Source organism: Monodon monoceros, unplaced genomic scaffold (genome assembly GCF_005190385.1).
Source record: "Monodon monoceros isolate NGI ecotype Baffin Bay Population unplaced genomic scaffold, NGI_Narwhal_1 Super_Scaffold_2, whole genome shotgun sequence".
In the NCBI taxonomy this organism is placed as follows: domain Eukaryota; kingdom Metazoa; phylum Chordata; class Mammalia; order Artiodactyla; family Monodontidae; genus Monodon; species Monodon monoceros.
Window position 1 is genome coordinate 15,680,870 of NW_021703776.1, and position 18,745 is coordinate 15,699,614.

Here is an 18,745-nt window from a genome sequence, read left to right on the forward strand (position 1 = left end):
CGTCATGACCTGGGCGGGGCGCGCCGCTGCTGACGCCATCTCCCCGGCACCTGCCAACATGGAAGGAGGCGATGGCGGCCTCGCTCTGCTTGGCCGTCCAGCTCTGGGCTCCGGAGCGGCTGCAGCGACTGTCCGGGAGCTCCTGCAGGACGGTAAGGAGTCGGGGTCTGGCCGGGCCATGGGGTTGGGGGATTGTCCTGCTCCGCACCTGGGCCCAAGTGGTGGATTCAACCCTTCGCTTTGCGGAAAGTTTTCCTGTCTCGGCGTGACCACTCCCCTCCGCCCGGCCCCCTGGCGTCTGGGTGCTGGCCTAGCCAACCTGTTTCTCCAGGGACTTGCTGTCCCCTTCCCTTCCGGGTGTCCTGGGGACACCTCATTTCTGGAGGCTCCTCCTTTCAACTCTGCCCTCCACGCTCCTGGGGTTTCGCTGATGTCCCGAGTTCCCGCCCCCGGTGACCCACTGCTACCGCAGTTCTTGACCAAAAGGTGAAGCGTTTGATTCCACGAGAAGTGTAAGACCTAGAGTAGATTACAAGCGCTTGATGAAGGGGGTCTCATTTTTAGGTAGAGTTGGAAACATCCCCCTGTTAATACCCTGTTAATAAATTTTTGGACTGCACAGGTGGCCCCACTTACGAGCTCGCTTTTTTTTTTTTTTACAAGTCGTTTATCCACAGCCATACGTGGGGGAGGGTTCGGAGCATTCGTTCAGGCTGGGATTAACTATACGTATTGAATATAGCAATCAAGTTTATTGATAGTTTTGGATAGAAGTTTCTAGAAATAAGAGGATAAGTTAGACGTAGTATATTTGAGAAGCACATAAAATTGTATTCGTGAAGTTAACATGCCCCAAACTTCTTTTCTTTCAGAATAAAGTTCAGATTTCTAAGATCCTTCTCATCTGTTCTTAATTTTCTTCCCTAATCTCCATCACGTTCAACCTTGTATTAAAATAATTAGTGTACTTAATCTTTTCTACTTCATTGTAAAACCCCTTTTTATATTCTGCAGAGTTAATAACAGTACCTTGCCTACAGTAGGTGCAGAGTAAGTGGTTTTTAAAAATTGAACATCACAGTAAAGAAGCATATGCACACATATGTAGACCCAAATAGGTTCTAAACGAATGAAATAAAATTCTAAAGTACTGTTTGTTTTCTGTGTTGTATGTTTTATTATTGCCCTTAATTCCTTGCCTTCTGATTATAATTTACATACTTTTGTCAAAAGTTACTAATGATGTTTTCTGAACTAGATTATGTTCTCTAGGTTAGGATCTCTGGCTAATGCATCTTTGTACCTTAATTTAAATTCAGGTTAACCAAGTTTTGAGCTCCTGATACATACGCAATTCCCACCCTCAAGTAGCTCACCATTTTGGTAGGAGAAATAGCCCTGTAGAGTTAGAAAGGTAGGCACCGTAATATAGTGTTGTAAGGGTAGCAGTAGAATTGTATACGAAGTAAAACATGAATACAAAAGAGGATGATAACTGGGAGTGGTTTAAAGGAGTGTCAGGAAAGGCTTTCTAGATGGAGTTGGTTTTGAGGTGTAAATAGGACGTTCCCAGGTGAAGTGGAGGAAACAGTACATGCTGCGCATGGGTATTTATTTCAGTTGGGTGCATTCCAGCAATTGTAATCAGTTTTTGGAGGGTAAACAGTCCTCAATTCTGCTTTCTGTATTTTCCTATTTAGTTCTCTTTCCCATCTTCCACAATAATTATTTAAATCTACTCTTTTCAAACCACTCCCTTCAAGCTCAACAAATGGTTTTCAAGTTCCCTAAAAAAAAAAAAAAATCTATTAGATATGCGCTTCTTCCATTTCTTGCGGTTAAACCTATAAACTAAGCCTGAACCTGCAGTCATTCTTTCTTCCTTCTTTTCTGTTGTATTTTCAATTATAAAAGAAGTGAAGTCTCCATTCCTTCCTAAGGACAGCCCCTCCCCTTGGTGCTCTGGATTTTCTTCCTGTCTCCTCAAGGACCCAGTTACCCTCATTCTATGCCATTGAAATCGCTTTGCCAAGGTCTCCAGTGACTTTCTTGTGGATAAATCAAATGGACACTGTTTCGGTCTTTATCTTACTTGAGCTTATGAAAGGGTTCGAATCTTTTATTGAAATACTTGCCTCATGTGGCTTGTTCCATTTTTTAAAAAATTTCCTAATTCTCTAAGTGTTCTTTTTCAGCTTTCTTTAGATGCTTGTCGTCTTCATTTCACCCCTAATTCAGTGGTTCACTCCACTCTTCCCTCCCACAACATTCCTAAGGAATTAAACATTTCCATCAGTAACAGTGATCCACTGTGTCAGGGGTCTGCCAGTGATAGAGGATAGGATTGATAGGGTTGGTCAGCAGATGCATAGTTTGAAATTTTGTGAGGTGTTTCTGATGTGCCTCCTATAGGCATGAGAAAGCTAAAAGAGAAGCACGAAGGACAGTCTGTCTTCAGATGCCAAATCCAATGGCCAATATTCAGCCTTCATTGCGTTTGATCTTTATAAGATCTTTGACACTACTGACTTTCTTTAAGCTGTCCCTTCTGTTTTTTTGCTGTTTTCTCCTGTTTTTCTTTCTCTCTGAACACTTAATTTCTGTGATTGCTTTCATTTCTTCTATCTACCCCCAAATTTTGGTGTTTTCCTGCTTCTGAGCTCTGCCGTTCCCATTTTCCTTTTTTGTGCATTCTAAAATGTCTTCCTAAATCATCTGGTCTTTTTTTCATAGTTTGAAAATTAATATGTATACAAATATACACATATGGCCCGTACTCCTCTTCTGAGCTATAGAACCACTCTCTACTGGACATTTCTCTCTTGACAGTGAACAAGCACTACTAATTCTACATATAAAAATCTACATATGAACAAATAGTATAGGTTCTGCACATGAAAAAGTGAAATGAATTTTTTTTTTTTAACCCCTCTCCTCTAACCTTTTCCTTTGGTAGTCTCTGTTACCATTAATTGTATGTGGTAAGTTAGATGTGTGCTTGTTCCCACGTAGGTTATCAGTTCCTTGGAGGCAGGGGTACATTCATGTTCATCTTTATACGAAGCTTCCTGGTGGACTACTTTATGCAAAACTGAATTCCCTATGTCAGTTAATCAAGAAACTTGGGAATCATCCTTTAATTCTTGGTTTACCTAATCACCCATCTTTCAGCTTGTCTCTAAGTCCTATACATTATGGTGTCTGAATATTTGTCAAATTTGTCACTTCCTTGACAGTCTTATTGCTACTATCTTAGTCTTCATCCTGTCACTTAGGCTGTTAACATAGCACCTTACTGGCCTCTGTGGCTCTATTCCATGGGTGTGTTCATAAATTAGCGTCCTGGGAAAATAGAAGAAGCCCTGATTTTGTAGTGTATGCTAATTTTCATGGTGTAAATACCCTTACCATGGTCAGTTTTTTTTTTTTGCGGTACGTGGGCCTCTCACTGCTGTGGCCTCTCCCATTGCGGAGCACAGGCTCCGGACGCGCAGGCCCAGCAGCCATGGCTCACGGGCCCAGCCGCTCCGCGGCATGTGGGATCTTCCCGGACCGGGGCACAAACCCGTGTCCCCTGCATCGGCAGGCGGACTCTCAACCACTGCACCACCAGGGAAGCCCCCACGGTCAGTTTTAAGATACCTACATGTGATGTCAACTGGCTCACAGAATTCCTGAGAGATTAACAGTTGGCTCTCAGGATCCAATCCGAGCCAGCCCCAGCGCACCACCGCATGGCTAATCCCTTTTCAGTCATCCTCCGTACAGCTGCCAGAAACTGTTCTACAACACAAGGCTAACAGAGCTCTTTCTTGGCTTTAAAACCTTAAATGGGAAATAGTCTGAACATTTTGAATATTTTACCAGCCTCTTTTCAAACTGCACCCCAACCTTCCTTTGGAACCTCAAATCCTATCATTCTTTATCCTTTCTGCCCCAAACACACTGTGATCTAGACATACTTAAGTCAGTATTATCCTTATTCCTCAAAATATGCCATTACATTTGCTGCCTCTAAACCTTCCCTCTTGGAATAGCCTTCTCCACTTGTCTGCCTGACAGGATCCTTAATTCTGAGAACTACTTGGCAAACTCGAAGGAAATGGGGTTCTCAGAATTAAGGCCAAAGTAGCAGTTTCCTTCTTTCACTCCACTACACTTTGAGAGTAGTCAAGAATGAGTCTTTGCTTTTAGCAGAGTGATACTTCCAGCTGATACATAGATTAATTCATGCATTCAACCAGTATTGAACATCTGCCATGTGTCAGGCATTGTTCAGGCTCTATGGGTGTGGTAGTACACAAAGCAAACTCATGGAGTGTACATTATAGTGGATATAGACAATTGAAGTTTTCTTATAAGTACTCTATTTTATAGCTTGTTAGTTTCATAATCTCTGTCAAGGCAGTCTTACGTATATCTACCATATGGCTAGGAGATAATTGTTTATACCTACATTGACTTCACTTCTGTGTATCTATTTTTCGTTCACAATTCTCTCCACTTTCACCCACAAATTTGTGGATTTGTGTACAGAAAGGTATCTTCTTAACATCTAGCATCACTTCTTGTTTTAAAATTTTTATTTATTTATTTTTTGGCTGTACCGCTTGGCATGCGGGATCTTAGTTCCCTGAGCAGGGATTGAACCTGTGCCCCCTGCAATGGAGGCGCAGATTCTTAACCACTGGAGTTCCGGGGAAGTCCCTTTTTTTCTTTCTCTTACGGGTCTACTTTCAACATGGTTTCTCTTTCCATTTACTTATTTCACCCATAAATCCAAAATTTCAGTAATACCTGTAAGTTTGCATTTGCCTACTTCTATTAAAATTTCAGATTCACTTTATTATAACAGTATTTGTGCATCAGTCTGGAGATGCTGGAGACCATAATTATCAAATACAGTCAGTTTTCCTATTGTCATTGTCAGTGACCTTGTTTTCTTGTGTTAAAAGCTGTGGTTAGTAGTTTTTTTTTTTTTTTTTTTCAATCTTTTACTCGATATTTTCCTTTTGACTCACTGATTAAAAACTAGCTTTTAGGAATATGCATAGTAGTCCAGAGCGTGGGCTCTGCAGCTGCACTGCCTGGGTTCAAACAGTGAAGTTGCACAAGTTGCATGTCCTGTCTGTGCCTGTCTCTTCACCTGTGAAACGGGGAGAATGATAGTTCCAACAGGGTTGTGTGAACATTGAATGAGTTAGTATGTATAAAGTGCTTATATCAGTGCCTGACGTGTAGTAAGTTCTTAGTGAATTTTACCAGTCTCTTCTGCTGTTGCTACCGCCTCTTCTCATTTACAACAGAAAGCCTTTTCAGTACTTTCTGGTGTATAGAAAGACCTCAAAATATGTTAACTATGATTATAATTGTTCTGTTGTTTAATATCTGTGGTTTGGTGCAGTGTAATTAATAAGGATTTTTTCTTATTTTTTTTCCCAGAGTGTTATAGTGATTTTTTAAATGAAGACTTTGATGTAAAAACTTATACTTCTCGATCTATTCATCAAGCTGTAATTGCTGAACAGCTAGCAAAACTTGCCCAAGGAATCAGTCAGTTGGATAAAGAACTGCACTTACAGGTAATTCCAATTTTCTGGATCATACAATTTATTCAATGCAGAGTGATAATATATCATTTTTATAATCCTTTTATTATTTAATCTAAATGCATATTTACATGAACAAATGTATATTTTTCCAAGTATATCTTTGAAAAGTTTTCTGTAAACTACTTTTTGTTATTTGAAAAATACTGAAAAGCCCATCTCTCCAAAACCTTTTATTCATACTTTGTTTTCATCGTCTTAACTGATATGGAGAGAGTATAGGTAGGCAAAAAATAGGATGTCTTTGATAAAGATAATAGAAAATAGAATTTTGGAAGCAGAACAGTGTGAATAAGAAAAACTGGGATGTTCCCACCAGCAGTTCACACTTTATGAGCACAAAATGTAATATTTGATGAAATTACAGAAAGTTGATAAATTTGTGGTGGATAGAACACAATGGGGGGAGTTAGGAGATAGGTCCAAATCTCAGTTGTGCTGTTAACTTTCATATCATGTAATGCCTTTGAGTCTTGCTTTTTTTTTTTTTTTAGAAAAGGAAAAAAACCTATGGAATGGGTTGGAGTGAATAAGGGGGAAGAGGAGATTGTAGTAGAAAATCTTGAAGGTTCCTTCCTCTTCTACAATTCTGTGATTTTTATAGGGTGGTTTTATGGTGTACTTTCTAGTGTTGCCTTTCTTTCTGAGTAGGCACTTAAATATTTAAATGAATGAACAAATTGCATGAATAAATGAACTATTTTCCAGGAAACCTAGATCTGGTATAATGAGACATGTTCCCTTAAGTTTTTCGTGTCTTACTTTATCAATTAAAAGAGCAGTTTGGGGCTTCTCTGGTTTCGCAGTGGATAGGAGTCCACCTGCGAATGCAGGGGACACGGGTTTGAGCCCTGGTCCAGGAAGATCCCACATGCTGTGGAGCAACAAAGCCTGTGTGCCACAACTACTGAGCCTGCGCTCTAGAGGCCACGAGCCACAACTACTGAGCCCACGTGCCACAACTGCTGAAGCCCGCATGCCTAGAGCCTGTGCTCCGCAACAAGAGAAGCCACCACAATGAGAAGCCTGCACACCGCAACGAAGAGTAGCCCCTGCTTTTCGGAACTAGAGAAAGGCTGCGCGCAGCAATTAAGATCCAATGCAGCCAAAAATAAAAATAAATAAAAAATAAATAAATTCAGTGGTTGAGAGTCCGCCTGCCAATGCAGGGGACACGGGTTCGTGCCCCAGTCTGGGAAGATCCCACGTGCCGCGGAGCGGCTGGGCCCGTAAGCCTGTGCGTCCGGAGCCTGTGTTCTGCAACGGGATAGGCCACAACAGTGAGAGGCCCGCGTACCGCAAAATAAATAAATAAATAAATTTATTAAAAAAAAAAGATAGAAGTATATATTATAGACAGTTCTTTAAAAAAAGAAGAACAGCTTAGTTCAGACTGGGGTGACTTTTAAGGTCAGTTTAAAATTCTGATTATATAATTAGAGATCAATACTTATTGAGAAACATTTATAGGACAGTTTTAATTGTCAGGCTTTGCTTTAGGCTGTGTGGATAGAAAAATGAAAACATTTCCTGGCTCTCCAAGTATTCACAGACCAGTGGCAGATACAGACAGAAATAATGACAGGCAAGTGATGCCTGTTTTAAATAGAATAGTACAAAGTGTCTGTGGGAGCAGGGGAAAATGCACTTAATTCTGCCTAGGTTTCTCAGGGGGTAGCTTTTTGCAGGAGCCACCTGAAATTCTTTCTGCCTTTTTGTGGTTGGCATTTTCCTTATTCTTTGCATATAGTACCTTCTCTGAAGGAATCAGTAAAAACTTAAAATCCATTTAACATCTCGTAGAGGGGGCAAGTTATGCTTACAGTGGTTCTGGATGTAGGGTGGAGGAAGTCTCTGATTCCTGGTATGAGATCTAAACCTGCTACAATTGTTTTTCTGCAGAAGCAAAATTGGGATAATGCTAACCAAACCAGTAAATAAAATATAATAAAAATAATTTAAAATATCATTGAGATTGGGGCTTCCCTGGCGGCGCAGTGGTTGAGAGTCTGCCTGCCAATGCAGGGGACACGGGTTCGTGCCCCGGTCTGGGAAGATCCCACATGCCACAGAGCGGCTGGGCCCGTGAGCCATGGCCGCTGAGCCTGCGCGTCCGGAGCCTGTGCTCCGCAACGGGAGAGGCCACGGCAGTGAGAGGCCCGCGTACCGCAAAAAAAAAAAAAAAATATATATATATATATATATCATTGAGATGATTAAAATTACAAAAGGTGTACCGAAGTATGTATTAGTCAGGGCTTTAGTACAGGAAGCAGAAACTGCTCTAGGTATTTAAAGCAGGAAGATATTTAATACAGAGGATTGGATGTACAGCTAATAGAATGAGTTGAAGGATCTACCACAGGTGCAACACAGAGACCTGGAAGCTCCTACTGTTACCTCCCATGCCACTGCTAAAGTTCAGCTTCTGGGTGCTTGGTAACTGAACTCTGGAATGATCTATAGGGCTATCTCAACTGTCTCTAAATCCTCAGGTCTCAGGACTTTGCTTACTAGCTGAAACAGTAATGGGAAGATAGTTTTCCTCTTTCTTCTGTCTTCTAAATCTGTTGGAAAGGGGAGTCTATGAAATTGTAGTTTTAGGCTTTTCAACCTTTCCAGAGTATCACAAGGGACAAAGAATAGAGAATTAGAAAAATATTCATCTTGTTAGGATGGACACATTAATGACCATATCAGTGGACTGGGGAGAACTCAGATATCTTCTGGATAAGAGACATAGGAGTCCAAAAGTAACACTTATTTTAGATATGTGATAGAGGAACTTGGTAGAATGACAAGTGACGTGTGAAACAGGACAAAGTAGAGGATTTAGGCATTCCATTGAATGAATCTTTGCTGATTAGGAGCTTCAGTTTACAGACTAGACATGAAACTTCTTATTCATTGTAATAAAGGGTACAAAATAATAAGGATTCCTGCATTGTTCTAAAGATTTGCTTGATTTCTTGGTGTTTCTAGGACTCTCTTGTGTGTAGCCTTTAACTCTTAACTTTTATGGGGTTTTTTTGATATGACTATTCACACTGCCCTAATTTTCTTAAAAATACCAGTCTTCTGCAGGGAAGAGGATTTGCTGTGACATTAGGAAGCTGGAAGCAGAGAGATGTTTAGGGAGGCGCTGACTCTGCTTTATCTTTCCAAATTAGAATGTGGTCTTGATGATGCTGAATTAAATGCAAGAACTAAAAGAACCGATGTTTGAAAACACTCTTTAAAAGGGAAGCGTGTATTAATTAGCATGGCAAGAATTAGCTGGTTTTTGTTTTTCAGTTTGGGCAGAACTCCTCCTGCACATCCCCCTAGGAAACCACGGGGCTAATGAAAAGACATCTTTGGCTCTGTGTTGAGCTATAGCGTGTTTGTGTTCCCACCAGTCATTCAGCTCAAACACACCTTTATAACCTGTATTTTTTGTACCAGCATTTTCCCACTTTCCATAAAGAGAGAGCCCTTCAATTCTACTTTGTGGTTACAAATTAAAATACTTAATACTTGGAGTGCTGATTATTCATTCTTGATTTTCAGGTTGTTGCCAGACATGAAGATTTATTGGCACAAGCAACTGGGATTGAGTCTTTGGAAGGTATAGTTCCATTAACTATTATACATTGTACAGAGCTAGCCCAGGGCTTGGAAACTTCTGCGAAGGGTCAGAAAGTAAATAGTTTAGACTTTGCAGGCCATACTGTCTCTGTTGCAACTACTAAACTCTGCTGTTACAGGGTGAAAGCAGCCAGGTAATATGGAAACGAATGTGTGTGGCTGTGTTCCAACAAAACTTTAATAAAACTTTGCTGACCCCTGAGCTAAACTCTCTGGGTTTAAATCCTTGTTTTCCCACCTACTAGAAGTGTGACTTTGGACAACTTACTTAACCTTTCTGTGCCTCAGTTTTATCTATAAAGGAAGAGTATTAATATGTACTAATACGTTATTTAGAGGATTAAATGAGTTAACAAAATGCTTTGAACAATTCCTGGCACATATTTAGTGCTTTTATAACTGTTAGTTAATTGAAACAAATAAGCAGGGGAATTCCAGTGGTTACAGTGGTTAGGACTCCGCACTTTCACTGCTATGGGCGCACATTCAATCCCTGGTTGGGGAACTAGGATCCAGCAAGCCGCGTGGCGTGGACAAAAAAAAAAAAGAAACAAAAACAAAATTAACTCCACTAAAGTAGTGGAAATAGGCTTGAATTCTTTCCTATTTCTTTGAAATGCTTTTCAAAAAGAAAGTATAGTAGAATGATAATACATTGGATTTTTATTATGAACTCTCTTATTTTCGTTTGACTACATCTTTTATGAATTTGTCATTCTCTCTATATTAAACTACATCTCATAAATATGAAATGTTAATATTGTATTTTCCATTATCACTTGTGTTGTGATTACTATTAATCATTGCACATCAAAAGAAAGCTAAGTGATTTTTCCCTATGTTGATGAAATTCTTAAGGAAGAAGGATATTGCTTTCTGTGATGCAATATTCTTTAATGCTTCCTCTAGTATTTCTTATGTGCACTCAAAGATGTTATTTTCAGCATATGCACTGTTTCTAAGGCATCCTGATGAAGAACATAGTATTTTGGAGATAACGGTTTGTTATTTGAATATTTAGGATAGATATCAGACTATGTTCATGGGAAAATTAAGAGGCTCTAGGTACTGACTTATTTTGGAAAATTAATTTTCTTTAATCTCATAATATTTTTATATGTTTCTGGAAGCAAGTAAATAATACCTTGTTTTTAATGGTAATTTTTGTAAACGAATAAAGGTTTTTTTCCTTTATAGAAACCCATAGGGATGTCATGGTAGTACGTTGATTTTGAGTGTATTTAGGTGTAGATGAATCATCACAACAGAAATACTTCTCATTGCGGTTTTCTTTTTCTTTTTCTTTTTTTTAAATTGGCCACACCACATGGCTTGTAGGATCTTAGTTCCCCAACCAGGGATTGAACCTGGGCCACCACAGTGAAAGTGCCGAGTCCTAACCACTGGGCAGCCAGGGAATTCCCTATGTGTGTTTAGTTCTATAGTGTGCTGATTTTCCCCAGAGTGCTTTTCGGTGTTTAAAACATTTAAAATATGCTGTTAGACTGAGTTAGAATGACTATCCATTGGGTGACTGTGTACAGTACAAAGGCTGACTTCTCTGAATTCCTATGATAATCTAAGAATATTCTCCAGATTATTTGAACATAAGTCAAAGTATGAATCAGTTAGTATTCATTTTAGCATGATTTCTAATCATTTATTAAACTTTTTGAGATGTGTGTTATGTATTTGAAAATGTATTACCCCAACTTCTACTTCATCTGCTTTTTCTCCTATATATGTAAAATTTTGGCCATATAATTCATTTGGAGATATATTTATTTAGCCTATTTTATTAAAATTTACTCTCTTCATTTTTTGTTTATTTATGCATTTAAATTTTAATTGAGAATTTGTTAGATTCCAGGCAGCTGTAACAATATACAGAGTCCCTGTCCTTATGGAGTTTGGAGGTATATTTAATTAAGCCTATTTTATTAAAAAGAGATAGCCTAATTTCTTCATTTATTTGCTCACTCAGTCAAATAGTAATTGAGAACTTGTTAGATACCAGGCACCTGTGAACAATAGAGTCACTGTTCTCATGATATTTATGTTCTAGGTAGGGAGTTAGACCAAAAAAAAAAAAAATGTGTAAGTACGGAACTTCAGGTACTTTTAAGTCCTAAAAGAAAATAAAATAGATGATGAGGTAGAAGAATGGGAGTTCCTTACTAGCTAGGATGGGCAGGAGATGCTTCTTTGAGAAGATGACATTTGAACTGAGATCTGAATGATGAGAAAGAGCTACCACGTGACTATCTGGGGAGGAGAGTGTGGTAAGCTGAGGGACCAATAAATGGAATTAGCGTGGCATGTTTGAAGGGCAGAAAGAAAAGGCTAGTATGACCAAAGTTTAGTGAATGAGGGAAAGAATTGCAGATGAGGTTCTTGGGAAGGAATTTTGATTTTCATTCTAAATGCAATGGTAAACAATTGGAGGGTTTTAATTAGAGATGTTATGTGATTAATGCTCTAAAAAGTTTTCTCTGGTGGCTCTATAGGAAGGCAAGAGTAGAATCTGGGGTACCAATTTAGAAGCTATTAGAGTAGTAGATGTTGATGGTGCCTTGAATTAGTGGTGGATATAAAGAGAGAGAAGTGAATGGGATAAAATGGGGGTAGAGCTGATAGGATTTGTTGATGGGAAATAAAAAGTCTGAGGGAAAAAAGTCACCAACAGTGATTCCTAAGATTTAAGTCTGAAAAATTGGATAGATGATGGTATGAGTAACTGAGATGCGTCACACTGGAGAGGATCATGGTGGGGCAGAAGTTATCTTGTTGGGTGTCTTAAACTTGTCATAAGAAAGTTCAGGGCTAGAGATTTGTGTGTGTGTGTGTGTGTGTGTGTGTGTGTGTGTATAGATAGGCAGGTATAAAGAAAATCTATATGTATGTACATATGTGTGTATATAAAATCAGTATTTTATTGAACAGATAGTGTTTAAAACATTGGGATTGAATGAAATCCCTAAGAGAGATTCTAGATGGAGAAGAGAAGATGGCTGAGGATCAAATCTTGGAGTACTCCAGCATGTAGAGATCCAACAGAGAAGGAGTGGGAGCAACTCATGCCATCAGAGGGAGCCCACGAGGGTGATGACTTGGAAGCCTAGAGAAAAAAATGTTTTAGGGAGGGAGTGGTTCAACGTGTGATGCATTTCTGAGAGATAGAACAAGATCAAGACAGAACTGACAATAGAATTCGGCACCTTGGAGATTTCTGGTGACGTTGACAAGATCTGTTTTGGTGGCATATGTGTGAAAGGTGTTGCGAGTGGGTTGTGGAGAGAATAAGATGTGAGGAAGTGATGATAACAAGGAAAGCCAGTTCATTCTTGGAGGTTTAAGGTCAGTGAACCATAATACTGGCAGAAATCCTTGGGTCCAGAAAGGATTCTATTGGACTGAGCCATATTAAAACATTTGTATGCAGATAGGAGTATTAATTAATTCTGAAATTACTTCATCTAATATGACAACATTCTATACTTAAATTTATTTAGAATACTATGTTTCAAAACTACAGCTATGCCAGTTGAATATAGAAACTGAGTTTTAAAGAATATAGTTCAAAATAATTAAATCTGTAATATTGGAAAGCCCATTTTTAGGCATATAAAAAAGTAAAATTTCAGATCTGTCTTCCTGAAAATAATTTTACAATTTTATAAACAGTTCTTCATCATGTTATGTAAGTAGAGAGTAAAGGCAATAATATACTTGCTGTCCATATTTATTATTTATCTAGCATTGGGGGTTAGAGAGAGTATACCAGGAGGAGAGTACCTCATTTCCAGATCGTTCAGGGCCTTGTAAACCAAGCTGTGGACTTTAGTTTTAACATAGGAGCAAAGGGGAGACTGGAGAAGGGTTTTAGCAGATGAGTGTTATAATTTGCACTTCCAAAGATCACTCAGGCTTTTTTTTTTTAATATAATTTTTAAGATAAGTTTCTTTATTTTTTGGCTGTGTTTAGCTTTCATTGCTGGGCGTGGGCTTTCTCTAGTTGAGGCGAGCAGGGGCTACTCTTCATTGCGGTGCGTGGGCTTCTCGTTGCGGTGGCTTCTCACGGAACAGGGGCTCTAGGCGTGTGGGCTTCAGCAGTTGTGGCTCACGGGCTCAGTAGTTGCAGCTCGCGGGCTTTAGAGTGCAGGCTCAGTAGTTGTGGTGCACGAGCTTAGTTCCTCTGCAGCATGTGGGATCTTCCTGGACCAGGGCTTGAACTGTGTCCCCTGCATTGGCAGGTGGATTCTTAACTACTGCGCCACCAGCGAAGTCCCACGCTTCTTTTTTTGTAATTGTAGTACAATACACATTAACATGAAATTTACCACTTTAACCATTTTAAACTATATAACTTAGTGCTATTAATTACATTTACAGTGTTGTGGAACCATCACTATCCAGTTCCAGAACTTTTTCATCACCTCAAATGGAGACCCTGTACCCATTAAGCCGTCACTCCCCATTCCTTGTCAGACTTCTTTAGTGGAGCAAGGTTAGGACGGGGAAGACTAGTTAGAGGTTTTTGCAGTAGTCTAGGTAAAAGATACTGGTTGGATTATGATGATGGCAGAAAAATATGGAAAAATTTCTCTATTTTTTTCTTTTAACTTTTTACCCAATTTGAACCCTCGTAAATTTGTAAAGTAATGTAAGCTGTTATGTTTTCCTAGGTGTCCTTCAGATGATGCAGACAAGAATTGGGGCTTTACAGGGAGCTGTTGATAGGTACTGTTGTTCATTTTGTAAATGAATGAAATGGAAAGATTTTTATCCATTGATATTTTGAAGATGATTTTGTCACTCCTCTTTCTGTTTTTCCTTTAGGATGAAAGCAAAAATTGTTGAGCCATACAATAAAATAGTAGCCCGTACTGCTCAACTAGCAAGACTTCAGGTAGGTTCTCACTTGTCATTTCTTTGTACTTTTACTTCATTTTGTCTTTATAAGTGAGCAAATTTCAAGAGAATGAATTCTGAGGAAGTAAGAGAATATGAGAGAAAACGGGAAAAATACTAAAGAGCTTTAAAAGAAGATATTCAGTTTAAAAAATAAAAATCTAAACTACTATTCAAGTGAATTATTTTCACTCTTATTATTTCAGTGTATTACTAACTTTTTAGAGTTCAAAATTATTTCTCTTAATAGAGAACAGGAAGAAACCTTTTATCCTTACAGTTTGCTATGATACAATGTAAGGAACCCAAACCTATAACTTCTGTACTACAGCGGTCCCCAACCTTTTTGGCACCAGAGACCGGTTTCGTGGAAGACAGTTTTTCCGCGGACCGGGGAGGTGGGGGTGGGGGGATGGTTTCACATGATTCAAGCGCATTATGTTTATTGTGCACTTTATTTCTGCTATTGTTACATTGTACTATATAATGAAATGATTATACAACTCACCATAATGCAGGATCCGTGGGAGCCCTGAGCTTGTTTGCCTGCAACTAGTTGGTCCCATCTGGGGGTGATGGGAGACAGTGACACCTGAAGTGTGTGGCTTATGTCTAGTCTACTCTGTAGTCTCGTTTTGATTGCTGTCACTGCAGAAAACCCTGCTTCACAAAGATAGGATGTTGGAAACAGAAACAGGCTTTTCAGTGCTTTCGTAGCAATCTCAGGATATCCCACCTTGACTTTAATCCAGAATGTATGGAGATTTGAAGTTGTCTCAAGCATACTTTTAAGGCCACCGTCATTTACAATCTCAAGCAGTTGATCCTCTTCTAGCACAAAGTCGATTCACTGGACTTATTCACAAATGGGTCGCAGATCCACTCCTTCCCAGTTCGGGGGTCTTTTGTGGCTGGGAAGTCATGCTCAAACTCTTTTGAAAGCTGAGATGGGTGATCATGCACCAGCTGGGGGGAAGAAGGCCCTGGCTCAGCCTCTTTCAAAATCTCTGCTAATATTTGAAACATGTCAAAAATCCTAGTGTTCACTCATTGCCCCCATAATTCCAGTTTGGCTTTGAATGCAGCCATTTTATCTGCCAACTTGAACACAGTGGTTGTTCTCCCCTGAAGTGACCGATTGAGTTTGTTGAGCAGGTTGAATATGTCACACAAGTAAGCAAGTTTTGTGACCCCATTCTGTGGCACTGAAATGTGCTGCCAGGGGTGACTGTTTTTCTAAAAGAAATCTCTGGAGTGGCTCTCATAACTCAGAAACTCTGGCCAGTGATCTACCTTTAGAAAGCCATCTCATTTCTGTGTATAAGAGAAGACGTGTGTGCTCTGTGTCCATCTCCTCACAGAGCTGCGTGAGCAGACGTGAGTTAAGGGCATGTATTTTAATATGGTTGATAATTTTAATCACATCCTGCAAAACGTTAAGTTCAGGTGACATTTTTCAGCTAGCCAGCATTTCCCTATGGATGACACAGTGTGTAGACTCACATTCAGAAGCAACCTCTTTGACCCAAGTAGTGAAACCAGAAAGCCATCCAGTCATGGCAGCCGCTCTGTCCGTGCATATATCGACACAAAATGACCAATTCACTTTTCCTGATATGTAATCATTCAGACTTGAAGAGTTCTGCAGCTGTTGTGTTGGTTGTCAACAAAAGTGCACATAACATATCCTCATGCACATCTTCCTGAAAGACATAACGCACAAAAACAAGCATTGTTGCCTTGTTGTCAACACCAGCAGACTCGTCAACCTGGATTGCATACCATGGTGACTCATTAATCCTCTCTAACAATTGTGCCTCAGTATCCTGTGCTGTTTCATCAATTCGTCTAGTTAATGGTACTAGCCAAAAGAGGAACACGTGCCACGTTTTGAACTGCAGCCTCTCCTAAAAGTTCATGACAGATGTCCTTAGCAGCAGGCAGGCTCAACTCTTCACCAATGGTAAAGGGCTTTTTCTTAAAGATTTATTTATTTATTATTTAGTTAGTTTATTTTTGGCTGTGTCGGGTCTTAGTCGCGGCACGCAGGATCTTCATTGAGGTACGTGGGATCTTTCATTGCAGCGCACCGGCTCTTTGTTGCAATGCACAGTTTTCTCTCTAGTTGTGGCGTGCGGGTTTTCTATTCTCTAGCTGTGGCGCGCAGGCTCCAGGGCGTGTGGGCTCTGTAGTTTGCGGCACATAGGTTCTCTAGTTGAGGCGCGCAAGCTCAGTACTTGCAGTGTGCGGGCTTAGTTGCCCTGCAGCATATGGGATCTCAGTTCCCCGACCAGGGATCGAACCTGTGTCCCCTGCATTGTAAGGCGGATTCTTTACCACTGGACCGCCAGGGAAGCCCAGTAAAGGGCTTCTTCTTAGAGTCTTCTGCTGTCTCATCATTGGGTCTTTCCCCCCTTTCAAAAAAGCTCTCCAGCGACATTTGTTTTTTCCTCATTTTGGCTAGGGTTAGCTTGTGGGCTTACCCACACTGTGACTGAGAGAAGTGCACAGTGCAGGAAAGAGGTGCGGACAGAAGTGGTAAATAAAATAATGGGCAGGCCACGCGCAGACTGAAATAAGTGTCAGTTTCTGACTTAAAGCCTGCCACCACATGCAGTTGTACAATTGAAGTACATCAACTCACTTGCCACTGTAAAGCCTGCCACCAGATGCAGCTTAATTGTCACTTTCCACTCACTGGTAGAGTTTTGATATGAGTCTGCAAGCAGTTGATTTATTACGGTCTCTGTGTAGTCAAACCTCTCTGTTAATGATAATCTGTATTTGCAGCCACTCCTCAGCTAGCATCACTGCGTCAGCTCCACTACAGATCATCAGGCATTAGATTCTCATAAGGAGCGCACAGCCTAGATCCCTCACATGCGCAGTTCACAGCAGGGTTTGCGCTCCTATGAGAATCTGATGCTGCCACTGATCTGACAGGAGGCGGAGCTCAGGTGGCAACGTGAGCGATGGGGAGCGGCTGTAAATACAGATGAAGCTTCGCTCACTCACCCACCGCTCACTTCCTGCTGTGTGGCCCAGTTCCTAACAGGCCACGGACCGGTTCCGGTCTGTGGCCTGGGGACCCCAGCTATAACAGATGTTTTAGTATTTTAATCTTTGCTATTTCTGGGTCAGTTTTTGTCAATTGACCTTTCTTCTTGTTACGGGTTTTATTTTTATGCTTCTTTTCATGCTTGGTAATTTTTGATTTTATACTGGAAAGGTGTGTTTTGTGTTCAGGGGTCTGGATTTTAAAAAATTTCCTTGAAATGGTGTTGGACTTTATTCTTGTTCACAGTTAAGTTACTTGAAATTAGTCTGATCTTTTTGAGGATTGGTTTTAAATATTTATTTATTTAGCTGCATTGGGTCTTAGTTGCGGCTTTCAGGATCTTTGCGGCACGTGGGATCTTTGCTGCAGCATGAGGGACCTTTTGTTGCGGTGTGCGGGCTTCTCTCTAGTTGTGGTGCATAGGCTCAGTAGTTGCGGCACGTGGGCTCTCTAGTTGTGGCACGTGGGCTTAGTTGCCCCCTGGCATGTGGGATCTTAGTTCCCTGACCAGGGATCGATCTCACGTCCCCTGCATTGGCAGGAGGATTCTTAACCATTGGACCACCAGGGAAGTCCCCAAGGATTGGTTTTAAATCTTTGTTAGTGCAGGTTCAGAGCATCCTTTAGCCTAGGGGTAATTTAGCCATGTTTACTACTAGGTCTTTCCACTATGAGCTCTGTGCATTGTTTCAGTGTTTCTTTCCTTGTGTTTCCTCTTACACATGCACAAATTGGCACTTAGCCAGAGACTTGAGGCCATCTTTCTGCACATCTCCGCAACCTCTCCTTCCTGGCCAGTTCTCTGCCCATAGACTCCAGCTCCTTTTGGCTTTCCTGAAATCTGATCTGTTTCCACACTTCAGAGAGACTGTCATGTTCTGTTTGCCTTTGCTCTGCTTCAGCTAGAAAATTGTCTTCCGGCAGTAAATTGGGATAGTTGTTAAGCTCATTTTCTTTATTTTATTTCTCCTGTGCTATTTTTCAGTATCTGTTGTCTGAAAATTTTATTTCATGTATTTTGTTCAGTTTTCTAGTTGTTTAAGATGGGAGGGTAAATTCTGCCCTATTATTCCATCATTGTTAGAAGTAGAAATTGCCTTCATTAAAAAAAATTGAATTATAAGTCACATACTATAAAATTCACCACTTTAAAGTACACGTTTAAGTGTTAACTGAGTGGTTTTTACTATATTCACAGGGTTGTGCAATCATCACTGCTGTCTAATGCCAAAACATTTTCATTACTCCAGAAAGAAACCTTAGGCTCAGTAGTAATCACTCCTCCTACCCCCTTACCCCTCGCCCCTCCCCAGCTTTCTAATCTGCTGTCTGTCTGTGGATTTGCCTATGCTGGTTATTTCATATAAATGCGTCATACATTGTGTGGCATTATTTTGTCTGGCTTCTTTCACTTACCATAATGTTTTCAAGGTTTATCCATGTTGTAGCATGTGTCAGTACTTCATTCCTTTTTATGACCAAATAATATTCCATTGTACGGATATACCACATTTTTGTTTATCCATTTATTTTGCTTGCC

At 40.2% G+C, this 18,745-nt stretch overlaps 1 protein-coding gene across 1 annotated transcript in view; it reads left to right on the forward strand.

Moving 5' to 3' along the window:
* Positions 1-4: 4 nt before the first annotated feature.
* Positions 5-18,745, forward strand: part of COG5 (component of oligomeric golgi complex 5) — a 284,211-nt gene continuing 265,470 nt past the window's right edge. Inside the window, exons 1-5 of the mRNA XM_029233621.1 lie at positions 5-152; positions 5,443-5,582; positions 9,159-9,216; positions 13,922-13,976; positions 14,076-14,145. Of these exons, the coding sequence (XP_029089454.1) occupies positions 5-152; positions 5,443-5,582; positions 9,159-9,216; positions 13,922-13,976; positions 14,076-14,145 (471 nt within the window). The remainder of the gene's footprint in view (positions 153-5,442; positions 5,583-9,158; positions 9,217-13,921; positions 13,977-14,075; positions 14,146-18,745) is intronic.